The 16,943-nt window shown below is 41.3% G+C and overlaps 1 protein-coding gene across 4 annotated transcripts in view; it reads left to right on the top strand.

Moving 5' to 3' along the window:
* ugp2b (UDP-glucose pyrophosphorylase 2b) overlaps positions 1–16,389 on the top strand; it is a 33,355-nt gene extending 16,966 nt beyond the window's left edge. For all 4 annotated transcript variants that reach the window (XM_084948421.1, XM_084948420.1, XM_084948422.1 and 1 more), the window contains exons 5-10: positions 3,237–3,370; positions 7,136–7,433; positions 7,892–8,089; positions 12,395–12,637; positions 13,053–13,157; positions 13,484–16,389. In XM_084948421.1, the coding sequence (XP_084804547.1) occupies positions 3,237–3,370; positions 7,136–7,433; positions 7,892–8,089; positions 12,395–12,637; positions 13,053–13,157; positions 13,484–13,591 (1,086 nt within the window). In that variant the 3' untranslated portion in view covers positions 13,592–16,389. The remainder of the gene's footprint in view (positions 1–3,236; positions 3,371–7,135; positions 7,434–7,891; positions 8,090–12,394; positions 12,638–13,052; positions 13,158–13,483) is intronic.
* Positions 16,390–16,943: the final 554 nt, after the last annotated feature.

The raw sequence follows: 16,943 nt of genomic DNA, 5'->3' as shown, positions 1-16,943 counted from the left end.
TTCATAGAAATGTAATTTGGTATTAAATGGTGGTTCAGTTGAGACAGAAGGAACACTTTTGACAACTTTTTTAAACTTTCTTACTAAAGTTGCAGATTCAGTCCATCAGTGTGGATAATTACTGAGAGCTCCTTCTTTCATATGAAATTGTTAGTGTTGCACAGATTTGGGAACAGCTGGGTGTTGCCTTCTGGTCTGCAGCCACACCAGCACTCATGATGTGGCTCAGACATCAGAGTAGACAGAGTAGGAAGTGATGTGTAGCCTGATGTAATACAAACATTTGCTCTGTGTATTGAGGGTTTGTGTTGTCTTGATGTTTCTTACTTTACTATAGAGCACGGCAAAAAAATCCGATGATTCACGGGGGTGGGTTTGGATTTACCTCTGCCTTTTTCCAGTCTTACACGGCATGCGTATCATCCTCCAGAGACAAGCCTGACTTCATGCAGCCATGTGCTTCTGTGAACCAGAGCTGAGGGGCTTCTGAAAGGGGTTCAGTGTGAAATCTCAGGGTGCCGGCCAGTGCTGGCGACTGGCCGGGAAACAGAGATGTCTGTGTGCTGGAGGAGAGGAGTTGGTGTGATTATTTGGATCTGATCCTGCATTATTTCTGCAGCACTTAATCGGTCAGTTCGTTTGTGTTAATTTCAATAAACAGTAAACCACATGTTCAAGCGGCCTTTCAGGGGGATGTAGGAAGAAAAGTTATTTTCTAAACGGGGTTTGCGTTAGTTGTGACCATTGTAAGGGAATCTACTGTGAGTAATATTAAAGTCTTTCATAGTGTTGTATAACTGAGTTTAATTGGGAGCTGTACGTTACCGGAGTGTTTCAGTGTTTCATAACAGCCTCCAGGGACACTCCTCTTCTCCCAGCACACTGCTCTCTGTGTCAGAGGCACTGCTCTCCATTTTCTGCTCAGTCTGGTCAGATTACATGCTGACTGAATCGACCTATTGAGAAAGGGGGAAAAATGGATACCCCGCACACACAGACCCCCTTAACCAGGCTCTCCTGCAGGAGAACGCACCTCTCAGCCACCCCGCTGAATCATGCATGTTTAATTTAGAGCTGAAGTATGTACCCTCTCACTGAGAGCGGACGTAACAAGGTCGGACAAAGCTCCGACTCAGGCGCCACCTGGCTGCTGAAGATTTACAGCTTTCACCTGAGTGCCTCCCTCAAGAGCAGATTTGTTAAGTTAGCAAGTTCAGTTAAAGATGTGTGAAAGAGGGTGAACCTGTAAAGTTACTGCCTGGGTCAGGTCTCTCTTGTAGAAGACATCCTGGTAAAATAAAGGTTATAATAATGCAGTTTCACAACAATTAGGGCTTTGTTAACAGATACACACACGATCAGCATATCTACAGCAGCTCTGGAGGTAGAGCGGGTCATCCACTAATTGATTTCTGGCTCCTGCAGTCAAAACATCGAAGCTTCCTTTGGCAAGACACTGAACCTCAAGTTTCCCTTGATACATCCATCAGAGTGGGATTGATTCAAAAAGTGCTTATTGTGTGTAGAATAAAGCATTACATGACTGTAAACGTGGCTTGTAGTAGAATTGGTTTGAGTGCTCACTAAGAGTGGAAAAGGGCTTTATAAATACCAGCTCATGTGCTCATCTCATGCAAGTACTCAACAAAACCCATGAAAGTTGTGGCTACATTTAGTCAAGAAAAGCTTCTTTGCTACAGTAACAACAGAATCTCACTGCTAGTACCACAACGCTAGGCTCATATGGTTCATATTTCTAGTGTTGATTGTCCCTCTGGGGAGGGGTGCAGGACAACCACAATCTCTTTTGCTTTGAGGATTCAATGGAGCCTGTGTCTAATACACATAAGTGGAGATTTATTATTTGCTCACAGAAATCCGGTTCCAGACAGTGTTGATAAAAACCATGATGTAATTTAACCTTTGCATAAACCACTGCATATAAAGAAAACGTTAAATTAAAAGATTGGAATGAGTTTAATGAGAATACTTTTGTACCCAGCTGTTAAATCAATTTCAGTTCATTTTCCTGAAGATTTTTATAAATATATAGATGGATACATTAATTAGAAACAGAACCCACTGACAAAATACTGAAAAGAAAATCACTTTGTGTGTGATAAGTAGGAAGGGCACTTCATTTAAAGGTGTATTTAATGTATCATTGTAACATTTAAAGGTGTATGAAAGTTAAACACAGGGAGTTTACCCATCTATTTAACTCCGAAACAAGACATCTGTGTGGGTTACAAGCTGTGTAAAGTTCATGACCAGCCAACACCCATCCTGGTTAATAAATGGAAATATGACGTTCATACTTTAGCTTAGAAAAGCCCACTTATTTGTTGTAACTGTCACAGGCAGTAAATTTGATTCCTCACATCATCTTAGCCCCACTCATTCACATGTGCAAAGATTAATCATAAAGTTTTGTGTAAAACTGTGTTAACTCTCATGTCGCTACTGAAGCATCTACAGCAGGGCTGCCCAATCCCAGTCCTCGAGAGCTACTATCCTGCAGCTTTTAGATGCATCCCTACTCCAACACAGCTGAATCGAATGGTTTGATCTCTTCAGCATGCCATCATGTTTGGCAAAGGCCTGATAACAAGCCATTCATTTGATTCGGGTGTGTGGGAACAAGGATGCATCTAAAAGCTGCAGGACGGTAGCGCTCGAGGACTGGGATTGGGCACCCCTGATCTACAGCATCTAAGAGAGGGTTGTACCATCAAGTGCACGCTCACCATGCCTTTAAAAGGCAGTGGCAGAAGTGTCTAACAGTGTCACTCACTACAAGGCAGACTCACCAAATTTGGCTCCCGGTTTGCATGTTTTGATGGATACTTTACATAAATGGATGGAATGCGGAAGTGTGGCATAGAGATTTTCATTTATTTGTCTATGTTGTTTCCTTTTTAAAATGTCATCCGTGTCAGATCAGGTCACATTACATGCACAAGAGCACAAATTGTTAGCTCTCCAGTCAGCCGGTTTTCCAAATATTTTTTCCAAATATCCAAAAAATATTTGTTCATTTCCACCAATTTTCCTGAATTAAAAGGCATATTTACTATGTGAAATGGTCCTTGACAGACATCTCTGATTATAACACTGTTGAGCCCTTACACTGTTAAGAAACACTTGATGACCGTCTACTGCCTACTTCTCTTTTTTTTCTTTATTGGATAAATATGGATAAATGCATTTATATACTTTGTTTTTTCACCCTACAGCACCTGAACAAGACTTACAACACAGACGTACCTCTGGTCCTCATGAACTCTTTCAACACAGACGAAGACACAAAGAAAATCCTGCAGAAGTACACACACCACCGGGTCAAGATACACACCTTTAACCAAAGCAGGTGAGGGAGCACGATCGTAAAACAATGTCCTATTGAGTAACAGTGAGCCCAGCAAACACTCCCTGACACAGTTAGATATACTGTATATGAACCAGTGCCAAAGGGAATAAGAGTCCATTTTTCTGTCAAATATTAAAGGAATATTGAATTGTGTAAGACAAATACACAGAAATCTCAATTTATTTTAAGAAGTTAGCAGTATTGAATCTCCTGAATGAACTCATTTTCCCCTAAAATGAACTCCTGAGTGATGCTCCTGCTTCTGAGCTCAGACTGTCAAGAATAGACAGGAGGTGTCATGCAATGTATGGAAAAGGCTTTTAATATTTAACGCCCTGGTGTCTCCAGTTTGTCAGGCGAGTGGAACTTGCTTTTTACCATTTCGCTTGAATTATTTAAAGCTTGTATGTTTTGTGTGCCTCAAGGAGTTATACTACAAAGCACTTTGGGACAGAAGCTGGAGGATTTAATGTCAGCAGAGAAAAAGTGGTTGAATGGTTTAAATGTCAATCAACAGGAGAACAAAGGAAAGTCTGTGACCGAGGCCGTGACAGTAATTCATAAAAAGAGATTTCAATTCAGCTTCAGAGTCGCGTTATCTGGTGTTACACTTAATGAAGGGAAAAAACTGTTTTCTTTATATGCCCAACAAACCCAGAACTTCTTATAGTCACTTAAATAAAGCTTTGGGCGTCAAATGAAGAGTAGAATACATAGACTCCAGCATGGAATCAGCTGATGGCCCAGCTGATACTGTTCTACACATGCAACTGAAAAACCTCATCTAGGGTACGAGGTTTCACTGAAGCTGCGTTAGCCCGCATATAGTAACTGCTTCCTATAAGAACTGGTTTGCAGCTCACCTCTATCCCAGTTCCTCTTCTTATACAGTATTTAACTGAATCTATGTCATGTTCACTGGCGCTGATGCCAGCTCTGTTCTGTGCTGGGGTCTTGCTGCTTATTATCTTGCCTCCACCTTTCCATGAATGCATTTGGAAGAACAGACGTATATACTGCCAAGTGTAAATGGCTAAAAAAGAAAGTAAGTTTCGTTTTGACTATTACGTTCTAGAACTGTACTGAAGGTTCTGTTCCTGCAGAGAGCTGGAAAATCAGGTTTGCTCTAAATGCATACCTTGAGAGGTACAGCTAGCCTGTTCTGCCACTTGTGTTAAAGCTTTGTAAAATGCATTCTCAGAAATGTGCTGTGCATACTAACGTACCCACATTCACCATGCACTAGTTGCTCATTAGCTTGGATACTAGTAACAAATTAGCTTTCTTTTTTTTTTACATTTACATTTTTACATTTTAAATCACATTTTAGATCAATGGTTAGCACTGTTGCCCTGCAACAAGAAGGTCCAGGGTACAGAACAGGGTAGGGCCCTTTAGTGCGGAGTTTCTGTCCCCACCCAAAGCGTTTTGCCTTTCAGGTTTTGCCTGAGACTGAAAAACCTGCCAGGTTAATGGTGCCCGTGTCAGCCAGAAAAAGCAATTCTTTACCTCAAGAGTTTCACTTTCAGGTTAAATAAGGTCTCCTCATGTTTAATAAAACTCAAATTGGTAAGAGTGATAAACAGTTTGAATTCTGTTTTCTTGCAGTTGCATCTGTATAAGATCAAGCACCTAGCCATGCAGGCTGTCTTCAGAAATATCGGTTGTTCTAAAGAATTCATCGAATCAGAGCGTGGTGCTGTAACAGGATGCCTTTGTTGCTACAAGTTAGTTGTGAAATTTCTTCCCTCGTTGATATTTCACAATCAACTGTTAGTGCTGTAAGTGGCATTATTGCAAAGTGGGCACGTTTAGGAACAGCAGCAACTCAGCGGCAGACCACGTAAAGTTATGGCACACATGTGAAAGTCACAGCTGAATGAATAACTGAGTTCCAGATCTCCTCTGGCATTAACATCAGCACAGAAACCATGTTTCACGAGATTCATGGCATGCGTAGCTATTTTATCCACATAGGGCATCTAATTCACTTACTTTGAAGTGAAACTGAATTCTTAAAAAAGAAATCTGTCCACTTCCCCAAAGCAGTAGGGATTTTAATTGTGTGTGTTGGTCCATGGTTTTCTTTACTTTTTACTAAAGCTCCTATTAAGCCTTAAAATAATAACTGGGTGTCCCTTTGAACAAAGCTCTAGGTTTTTCTTCCATGATCATTCCTTCTTCAGTGTCTTCAGGAAGACAAAATCAGCTGTCATGTAAACATTGGATTTGTTAGATGTAGTTTTCCTGGACAGCGCGAGTACCTCTTGAATGTCTGGTTTAGTCGTGCCTGAGCACCAGAAACCAGAGGAGTCGTCAAGCTGATGTAAAAATGCAGGTTAGGTTTCACATTTTTTTTCTCTTTAGCTACATAACAAATTAATTCCGGGTGTTAAACCCATAAACGTTCAGCATATCCCTCAGGAGAGAAGTCAGAAAAGACAAACTCCCAGATGAGATGGTTGAATACATGAAGTGACTTCTTTCCTTGTCCATGTCTTTGTACCCTGAAAGACGCTTCCCTCTGAGGCAGCACATGTCCAAGAAAGGAGGAACATTTTTTGTGGAAGTAATCAAATGTTCCCAGATTTGGTTTTAAGATGACATGAAACCTTTGAAGTGTGTGAACTTTCATCAGAAAGTCTTATCATAAACATCTTCCCAGAACAGTCAGATAGAATTAATCTTCCATTAAAAGGGCCGTGGTACCCCAACCCTGCAGCTCGTCTCACCTGACCAGCTCTCATAAGCTTCCTCAAAGTGCACAGGCGGCTCATGCTCACCGGGCTCCTCACCTTGAGGTTTGTTAACTAAACCTGACTCAGATCCTTCGAACAAGCCCTTTGATCACTTTAATGCACACTGCCATCATGGCTTGGACTCTTTGGCGTGTTGCCTTCTCTGCCTTCTTGGAAAAAGCTAAAAAGTTTGCTTGTCGAGGGAGCAGTTTGAAGTCCGGGCAGTGATATGAAAAGGAGAAATTTAGATAGCAGTTGGCATGCTGGCTTGGTGCAGAGTTTCCGAGGATTTACGTCAAATGTGGAGCAAAAATGATTTCACACTTTTTGTTTTGTCTTTGTGTTGTTTGTCTGCTTAACAGTCTGAGATTCACAGCTCTGCAGCTCCACAGATAAATGAGTCAACAAGCTTGTTTTCTTCCTTCCATACATAGATAGACTTTAACCACATCAACAGAAGAGAAGGATGTGCTTTATATAGTCAACCTTTTCTGATTTTTCTCCTGTTGAAGGACATTTCCTTGTGCACCTTTGAAACACTTCCAAGAATACTTCTATTTTTAGATCCATCCCTACAGGCTCCTCTTCCTCCCTGCATGTGTGCAATATGTGCTGGATCTGCTCCAGTGTGTCAAAATGATAGCTGTTAACTGGAATTTGATTTTAAGATTTTAACAACATTACATGAAGCCAGTAGCACATACATGGCACCATAGCATGCACCACAGTTTAGGTCATTTCACATGTACATGTTAGATGTTAGCGATATCTACATTGACGGTCTTACCTCAGGGTCATTGTATTGTGTCTTGTACATCCTTCTGAATCTTGTACTCCTTATTATTTGATATTTGTACACAGTTTGGTCTAGAACATGAGGGCTGGGGGCCATAATTGGCCTGTCAAAGACTCCAATCCAGCCCACTGGATGGGACTGGAAAAAAATGAAGGACGATGAAAAAACTGAGCCGGAACGGGTCGTAAAAATAACCCCCGATCTTATCGTGAACTCTTTTTCTTCATCAAGGTACCCTCGCATCAACAAAGAGTCTCTCCTTCCCGTGTCCACAAACTTGAGAATGACCGGGCAAAACGCAGAGGGTTGGTACCCTCCCGGTCACGGCGACATTTACGCCAGCTTCTACAACTCGGGCCTGTTGGATCAGCTGATTGAGCAGGGCAAAGAGTACATCTTCGTGTCCAACATCGACAATCTGGGAGCCACCGTCGACCTCCACATCCTGCACCACCTGGTCAGCCAGCCTAACGGCAAACGCTGCGAGTTCGTCATGGAGGTGACGGATAAGACCCGCGCTGACGTGAAGGTATGATGAAGGTTACTGTGGATGTGAGATTCTGATTTATCCCCGTTGCATTAACAAGGACACAAACTATTTTTGTGGTAATGTAACCAAAATAAAGAAGTTTTTGTGGTTTCTTACTTTCCTCTGTTTGCAATAAACCTTGACATCATTTCTGTCTCTAATGTTTCTACTAATGTCTCAATACAATGAATGTGAATGGAATTTGTACCCTGTAATCTTAGTATTATTAAGATCAATATATGGGTCTGAATTAGTTGTAGTTATTATAACCTTGTGAACTTTCACTGTTACTGGTTTACACGTTGGAGGTTTGCATTTCCTGCAGGTGGTTATTGGCTGGCATTTCAGTGTAACCATTATTTTTTGCAAACCTAACAAACCACTTTTAATTTCCCAGAATTCGGCTTAATCTCTCAGGTCAGCGAGTGTTCTGTAAAAATGCTGCTTGTGATTTCCAGGGAGGCACGCTGATCCAGTATGAAGGGAAGCTGCGCCTGTTGGAGATCGCCCAGGTGCCCAAAGCGCACGTGGACGAATTCAAATCAGTTTCTAAGTTCAAAATCTTCAACACCAACAACCTGTGGATCTCTCTACCTGCTATCAAGAGGCTGCAGGAGCAGAATGCAATGGACATGGAGATCATAGTCAACCCCAAGGTGAGTGAAGAGGAGCCAAACATAAGGCACACGGCTTACTGCACGTGCAGCGTGGAGTAATTCAACATTCAGTGAAAGTAAAAGTTAAAAATGAATAATCTGTGTAATAATCTTTGTAACCTGCATGCCATTCTGTTCCACATTTCTATGATACAGTGACATATTTCACATGTTTAATATCCCGCAGATACTTTCACGAACCCTGCATTGACCTCATTGTTCAAAACTGTCTTTAATATGAGCTTCTGCCGCAGATGACAGAAAATGAAAGCATTTTTCTTGCTTTAATATTCTCTGTCGATTGAGATGAGTTGAGGATAGTTAGCAAAGGATTTGGTCCTCATTCAGAGGTAATAATTCACCCACCAGCAGCAGCTGCGACACAACTGGGACTCATACCTCAGGTGATTTAAGGCACTTTAAAAGCTTTGCTGCATTTTAGATTGATTTTTCTCTCCTTGGAAGATTTTTAGGATCTGTTTGCTCCATAACAAAAAAACATAAATGTTCTTAGAGAACACTGGGAACAAAAACAGTTCTTTATTATCAAATTAAGGTATTCGTTTAACCAGGAACTGTTGAGTAATTAGCGGTTCTTTGAATGGTGCAGATGATAAGTGAACTTCTGTTTGTCATCCTTGATTCCTTTCATTCTGTACACTGCTATAATGTCATCGCTCTTCCAGCAAGCCTGCTCTTGTCACCACACGCGTTTTAGAAATTGTTATATCCTTTAAAAGCTACGCTGCGATTGATTTCGGGGTGAAATACAGGAGAAGATGGACGTTAAAACTGGGAGAAGTGAGAAGAGCCCACTGATTTCATGTTAACGTTGCACATTTCACTGTTTACATCCCCAAAGAGTCCAAACTGGGATTTATTTGTGGCTCACAGTACACTGACAAGTGCAGTTAAAGGAAAACTAACTAACTGAACTCTGCTTAGCCTGTTTCTCCTCCATGCTTCACTTTAAATAAATTGCAAAGGGCATCAAAGAGAAATGAGTCATAAATCTTCTCGTTCAAGCCCTCTGGAAATTTCAAAGAGGGTTCACACGAGGGCGGCTGAGTGTGCAGAAGAAACTGTTTAGTTTCAGTGACCAGCCAACCTCCCAGAATATCATCATCTGTCCGGTTTAACCATGTAAAGTGGAGCAGGGACCGATCTGCTCTTCCCCCACACAGACCATCACTCATGAATAAATCATATCTAACAAAACGCTTGCTGAGGACACCCATATTTTAAAGCTTCTCTCATCTCCGCTTCATGTTTCTGCCATCCTGCACAGCTTCATTCACACATGTCACATGACAATTTTCCACACAAAACAATGCTGTGCTTGGACTAAAGTTTCAGCTGCATGTGATGTGAACTGTCCCGATTCGTGATTGAGGTGAGAGACAAACGACTGCTGGTCCAAGTGCGTCAAAACAATGATTTTATTAAACACATGTGTGGAGGAAATACATCATCACAATCCTCAGCATGTGTCAGGGTATAACGCCCCCTCATGCGTCAAAGCAGATACATAACATGCATAAGTTACAGTAACCACAGCTCCACGCCAGGTGCTTCCTGTTGATCTTCTTACTCTCGCTTATCTCTGGAACATCAGAAACACATCCTACAAAAAACTGTCACTTATGCAGGCACAAAATGCAGTTACAAGCAAAATATGTCTGAACTCCTACCTGGAAATGAGTCTATATACTGTGTGTGTGTGTGTGTGTGTGTGTGTGTGTGTGTGTGTGTGTGTGTGTGTGTGTGTGTGTGTGTGCGCGTGTGTGTGTGTGTGTGTGCACTCTGTCTCACCTCGCCAACTAAAGCTTATAACCTCTTACCAGACAGAAGGCCAACTCTTCTGTAAGCACATTTGCAATATGTGTAATAACATAACTGAAACTATATGTGTAATATATTGAATAAATGTTTTAATCAAATGCCACTACTCAGAGCTTAATAAAAAGGATATAAGAGACTAAACATGATATTAAAATGATGTAAAAAGATATAATCCCCACAGAACGTTCTGAGCTTGTTCTTCCTCCTCTTACACACATGTATTGCTCTGGACTTGGAAAAGCATCCAGCATCCACCTATCCTAATTTGGATATGTCCTTTTTTTTTGGTACAAGTTCCTCTCTTTGAGCAACTTCCTGTGTGGGCTGCAGCCCCCTGGTGGGCAGTCAGAGTACTGCAGTTGGGCTGCTAGACATAATTTATAGTAAACTCTTTTTGTTTGTTTTTTTATTTTTTGAAGTTGCTGATATATCTTTAATATTTTTAATAATTTTCATATATATATATTTATAATCCAGGTTATTAATCAGGTGCCACATGTAAAGCTGTTAATGGAGAATCAACCTTAAAAAACTGTCAAAAGATCAAAATTAATAATTTAAAAGAAGCACTTCATGTTAGGCTCATGTGTTGATGAGAGGAGGCTGCAGAAGAGTCACTTGGCATCTCCTGGGAAGACGCTTATACATTCCTGATGGCCTTGACCAACATGAATGCATTCTCAATATTGTTAGCATAATTATAACTTAACTGTAACTTCAACCCCCAAAAATAACTCTTACACCCTGACCAGGTCTTTGAAGAGAGCCATGCAGGCGTAAAAAAACAGGGGTGACAAAGTCAGTTTAGGTTATCGGTCAACTTCAGACAAATGTGATCCCAAGAAACCCCCTGGCTAACAAAACATACAGTACTAAGAAAAAGTCTTCTTTCCTTTTTTACATTACACTGTGGTGTAATGGTTTTTGTTTTTGTTGTTGTTTTTTTAAAGTGGTCTGATGCAATAGTTCTTCAGGGTTTCTAAAGGTCTTTCAAAACTTCTGTGAGCAGAAGCTTTTTCACTCACTTTCAGTCCCGTCCTTGCGCCGGACCATTTATAGATGGATGTTTTTGTTTGTTAACTTACTTAACACTGAAATATGAATCATTCAAGCACCTAACTCAAGAGATGAAGCAATATCATCTATGCACAACAGGCAATTAGTAGTAAACCAATTTTAAATTCTATCTTTAGCCCTTTTGTTACTAGCAGCCTGTCGTAAAAGCACATTTTTGTTAAGTTGAATTTACAAAAATTGCCAAACTGTTTGACAGGCACAAAATGGTAGTATGTTTGCACCAAAAAGGTGATTCCTCAAGAGCTATTCGCCAAAAACTGTAGAGTGTCTTTAAATGTGGAGGAACTGAACAAGTGGAAGACAAAAGAGTACATGGCAGCAGACGAACAGTATCTGAAAATCTTGTTCTTGAGAAATGGGAAAGACGCAGCAAAGGCCTGAGAGGACCTCAGAGATGTGTCTGGCCCTTCTTAGATGCTTAGATGATTGGATTTGTAGCTTATATTTGCCCTCTTTTGACAACACTAACACAATAACAGGGGTTCCTCCCTCGTTCAGTGAGGTTTGCACAGGTCATGTTAAGTCAGAAGAAAAAAGGAACACTTGACTGATGAAGCAAATGTTTGAATGTGACTTATTTCCCACATATCTTTGTTCTTTGTTGCCCTCCAGAGTCCTTGTTGAGAGCAATCCTGATTTAAAGCAGCACAGCAAACAAATGTAACTTGCTGTGACTTTGTGTTATTTCGGTTCTGCTCACTCACTGGCACTGCGGGCCTCTGGCCCCCTGATGGGGGGGAAGCATCACCTCAGGCCGTCCAAAACTGCAGCCAGTGTAATAAATTCACAGCTGAACCGCAGCCTCCTCCCTGATTATTGCTGTCTTGGCCCGATAGGTACAGATGAAATTTTCCACTCCTCATGTGCAGGGTTGTAAGTGTTATGCAAAACTGGACATAACTGTGCAGGAGCTGTGTGGTTTTACATAAGTGTAGGTCCCATCTAGATAAGAGTACAGCACTAAAACCACTCAGTTTGAGGGTTCAGTTTCAGTTAGAGGCCTGCACACTGCAGAACTGTGCGCTGTTGTGGTTTAGAGGCACTTAAGATAAAAATGAATGTCCACTAATTAGGATTAAACACAAAGTACAGATGATCTGAAGGGTAATATTATTAGTTGTACAGGTAGAGTGTTTAGTAATGGAAAAATAATAAAATAAGTAATGGAAGGAGATATCGCCACTGACATCTGGACCGCCATTGGCTTAAATCACAGTTCGACTCTTGTTTATTTAATTTGGGTGAAGAAGCTTCTCTGTTGGGAGTTGCTGCATAATTTAAATGTAGTTTTATAGTAAAGACTGTACAGTTAGGGGCACAAACGTGCACTTTTGTTTTTATTAAAAAAAACATGTAACGTGTCCTCTCCCCTCTCCTGTTAATCAGACGCTCGACGGCGGGCAGAACGTCATCCAGCTGGAGACTGCGGTGGGTGCGGCCATCAAATGCTTCGACAACGCCCTGGGAATAAACGTTCCCCGCAGCCGCTTCCTGCCGGTCAAGACTACGTCCGACCTGCTCCTGGTCATGTCCAACCTGTACAGCCTGGATGCCGGCTCGCTCAACATGAGCCCGAAGAGAGAGTTCCCGACAACACCGCACGTCAAACTGGGCAGCTCCTTCACCAAGGTAATCATACCAGCTGTGGAAACATCGGAACATCTGTCACTGCGTGTGCAGCCTGTTGATCTCATGTGTGGCTGTGATGATATTAAAGTGCCGAACTTTTTCAAAGCCACTGATTAAATGTTGATTAAATACTTCATTCTTTTTCTTTCTTTTTTAAAAGTTGGAAAAAAAGAGTAGAGATTTGTTATGACCATTGTGATGTTAAATGGGATGCTAAAGTTGGGTCGTGAAATAAATAAATTATTCCAAGAAGGTTTCTGAGTAATCTCCTGATCCTCAAAGGTTACACCACTGATGCCCCCAAATTTCCGATTCTCAGTGACAGTATTTAGTCAGTAATTTAATTTGCCAAAGGATCTGTGGAGTTGAAAAGCTCACATACAGATGAGTTACTTTTCTCTGTGTCTGCGCTCAGGTTCAGGAATACTTGATCCGCTTCGAGAGCATTCCCGACATGCTGGAGCTCGACCATCTGACGGTGTCCGGAGATGTCACCTTTGGGAAAAACGTGTCGCTTAAGGTAAAGCTCTGCAGTCAGATTTGGTTTTTAAGACGAGGAAACCTTGTTTTCTTTTGTTCCATAATGCCAGCATGTGAGCTGCAGTTGTTTTCATGGCCACAAAACGTGTTACAGCTATTTAATTTACTCTGAATATAACAATGTTGAGCGTAATAAACCCAGAAAGCTCGCCGACAGTAAAAGAAACTTGCTGTTTTAGTAATGTGGTGGAGAAGAAGTGCAGAGAGAATTGAAGACATTAATTTCAGACTTTGAACCTGCGTGCTTCTGTTTTTGATTTACAGCTTTAATTAAATTCAGTCCTGTCATCATTTCTGTCTCTACAGGGCACCGTCATCATCATCGCCAACCACGGAGATCGGATCGATATTCCGGCTGGCTCCATGCTGGAAAACAAAATTGTATCCGGCAACCTCCGCATCCTGGACCACTGAGGCCTTCTTCACCCTCATCGTGTGACGTAGTCCCCCGTAATCCCTGTCATGTGACCCATTTGACATGTTGACCCGACATCAAGAGATTGTGAGAGGATATGACTTTTTCCCCTGGAGGCTGAGTGTGATTGCATGTGCAGTGCTACCCTGCAGTCTCAGCATTAAGAAGCAGTTCGCCTGCTTTGATGGTTGGAAGCAGCTGGGATATACTGCCCTCTGCAGGCTGTTCATCACATAACTAATGAACTAATCTTGGCGATCACTTTAAACACTTTTATCCAGATTAGAGAGGAAACAACTCACCCTTTGTTTTCTTTTCTTCTATATTGATTTTGACTTATGTTGGCCAGAAAATAAAAAATAATATATTCTAAATAGGTAGGGATAATATACTGATATACTCACATATTATTAGGGACACTAGTGGGAGTACAGTTTGGAGAACAAATTAGATTTTGGGTTTTTTGCACTGCTAATGCAATCACAAAGATGAAGTCATGGGCGTTACGGGAAGGTTTTGACCTCTTATTTCAAGCACAAAGACGTCTCTGCTGGACTCGGTGTGTTTTGCTGCGGCTAAATTGCGAAACCATATCGAGTTATGTAATGTAAACCCAGCACAGGGTCCTGATTTACCACTGAGTTCAACAATACAACAGAAAAGGATGTCTAGCAGTGCAAAAATGACTTACTGGTACATCAGATTTCTTAGAAACCCAAGTGGAAATGCAGCGCTTAGCACTGGTTTGGAGAGGTGTCATTAGGAACCTCTGCTGGATTTTCAGGGCTAATGCAAATGTCATTTTATTAGGGAGGAAAAAATTCAGATATCAGGCGTGTCAGCAGTTTATTCCACAAACTTGCCCTCAGTCTACCCTCAAATGTAGCAGGTAACGGCGACAAAGTGGATACAAGCACCAAAAATAGAGAAGTCAGTTGAATTCTCAAGTATACAGCTTAAAAGCTTCTTCAGAACTTCTTTGCTTTGTTTCTAACTAAAATATTTTATAATTGAAACATTACAACACTGGTGTTTATGACAGTATACAAACACTGAGGGTACTTTTAAGGTTTTCTGATATTTTATGAGACAGAATAAGATTCTCTGCATTCATTTTCCAACAGAAATGGAACATTTGGTCTGATTTAGCGACTCTTATGCGTCCAAATTACCAGCACCATTAAAAAAAAGGTACTGTGGTTAATACAGCTGTGTCTGAACATTTAACTATCTGCCTATATTCATCCAATGAGAATGAATTTACACTTATGTATTTTACAACAGTGAAAGCTCCTTTTACCCTCAGTGCACACCCTGTCAGTCCATCCTGCACCCCTGCGCTCCTGTTAGTAAATTATTCTGAATCAAATGTTTATAAATGACACAAAGAAGACTTCTAAAGTTGACTCTGCTCAGTGGACTCGGTGTAATATGACACTAAGATCATTTAAAATCATCAAGTCTGGCTGACTTCATCTGGCAAGCCTCTTGAAAATGAGCTTTTAAATGGATAATTGACTTTACCTCAAAAGACTTTGGTACTTGTATCCACTTGTGAAGGGTGTCCCGGGATTACTAATTTGTCGGCTGCACTATGAGGATGGACCGACCTCTGTAGTACCATCGGCTCAGCTGTGACGCCGCAGAGAGCTCTGAGAGCATTGTTAATGGAGGCGAGGCTGCTCTGCTGCAGAAACTGAATGATATAATTTCTAAATAACGCTTTTATGCCTCATGCTCAGTAAAAAAAAAACACAAACAAAAAAGAAACCGTATAAAGCTTTTTCATATCGGCACATTTTTTGACCAAAATGTTCTGAGATTGTCTGATGTTGTCAGATGATTAAACTGATTAAAACGATCAATAACATCAATTATAACCAGCTCTCCAGTTTATATAATATTGATGTAGCTGATACAGACTTCTCACTGACTTTAACTGCATTACCATCCACAAGTCAGTGTTTGCATGTGTTTAAAAACACTCAGAACCGTTGGAAACATGAGAATAAATGGCAAAGGCGACGGCTTGTTATGCATGTGGCTCAAGTGAAGCTTGGCTTTCATTAGTTTCAGGTTTCACTAGTGTCATATCACCGTACCCTCTCAGTTTATTGGCTTCAAAGGATGAAGACCCAAAGATATTACATTTCGAGCAGCGTTCTGATGGAAATGTGACTTTTATGTCCTTTGCTGCCCTCTCCTGCTGATTTTTTTTCACTACGAGCCGCATCTAAAATGCGCGAGTCGTCATTAGATCTGTTGTTGCCATGAAGATTAAACAGAGCAGCTTTAAGCTGAATGAGTGGAGCCCACGAAGCCCGCAGCGACGTCTGTGCTGAGAAATAATTGGGTACTGCGATATGAGATTTTCTGGGACAGGATGTAATTTTAAAGTGAAGGCCTTTATTCGTCTCTGTGTGGAGTAGCTGACGAGAACATCACATTGTTGTGTATTATTTTTTTCCGGTTTGTTTTCACCTTCATGTCATGTGAAACCTCAGCGTTTCTCCGGTTTCTCTGCCCATCCCATCACTCAGCGTTATTCCTTCACCCAAAGACACGAGGTGCTGTGTTTTCTGCAGTGTTGGGGCACACACACATACACATATACACATATTCATTTACATATGTACATGTACACAAAGTTTCAGTGTGAGTATACTTGAGATGGGTCCGACCCGTGCGGACCGAGAGCCCGAAAGCAATAAGTGTTGATCTGTGACAGCGACGAGGTCTCAGCCCAGACCGCTTCTGCCTCTTCAGAGGTGAATAAAGTGCAATATGAAATACCGAACATGTGTACTGTGTCATCTGTCCGTCAGTCAACTCTTGAGAGATGTCGGCAGAACATTTATTAATGTTTCTGGAAGGTTTGCAGAGAAATCCAGAACACTGATCCAGTTTCTTTACTCATTCTAATCATTTGTATGACCACCTGGTGGCCTCTGAGTGTAAAAGCACCAGAAATCATGTGTATGGAGGAGTCAGGGTATGAATTAATAGTTCATAAACTCGACTCATAAAACAATCAACTCATAAAACAAAGCAAAATGTGCAGAAGCAGCTGCTTGTTTTCGTCTAAAATCTCTATATTTAAGAGATACCAACTGACCCTGAACTAGGGTTGGACTGTCTTCTTCCGGTTATTTCCTTTACAGGTCGCCACAGCAAATCATCTGCCTTCATCTCACCCAATCCCAGCATCCTCTTCTGTCATATCAACTCTCTTCATGTAATCCTTCACTACATCCATGAACCTTTTCTGGGGTCTCCCTCTTTCTTCCTGCCTACCAGCTTCAGTATTCCTTTGTCCAACATATCCACGACCCTCTCCGCTGCACATGTCCC

This window comes from Perissodus microlepis, chromosome 13 (genome assembly GCF_051167445.1).
Source record: "Perissodus microlepis isolate ML-2025 ecotype Zambia chromosome 13, ASM5116744v1, whole genome shotgun sequence".
Lineage (NCBI taxonomy): Eukaryota > Metazoa > Chordata > Actinopteri > Cichliformes > Cichlidae > Perissodus > Perissodus microlepis.
Note: the sequence above shows the minus strand (reverse complement) of the source record. Positions and strands in the feature narration are given on the sequence as shown.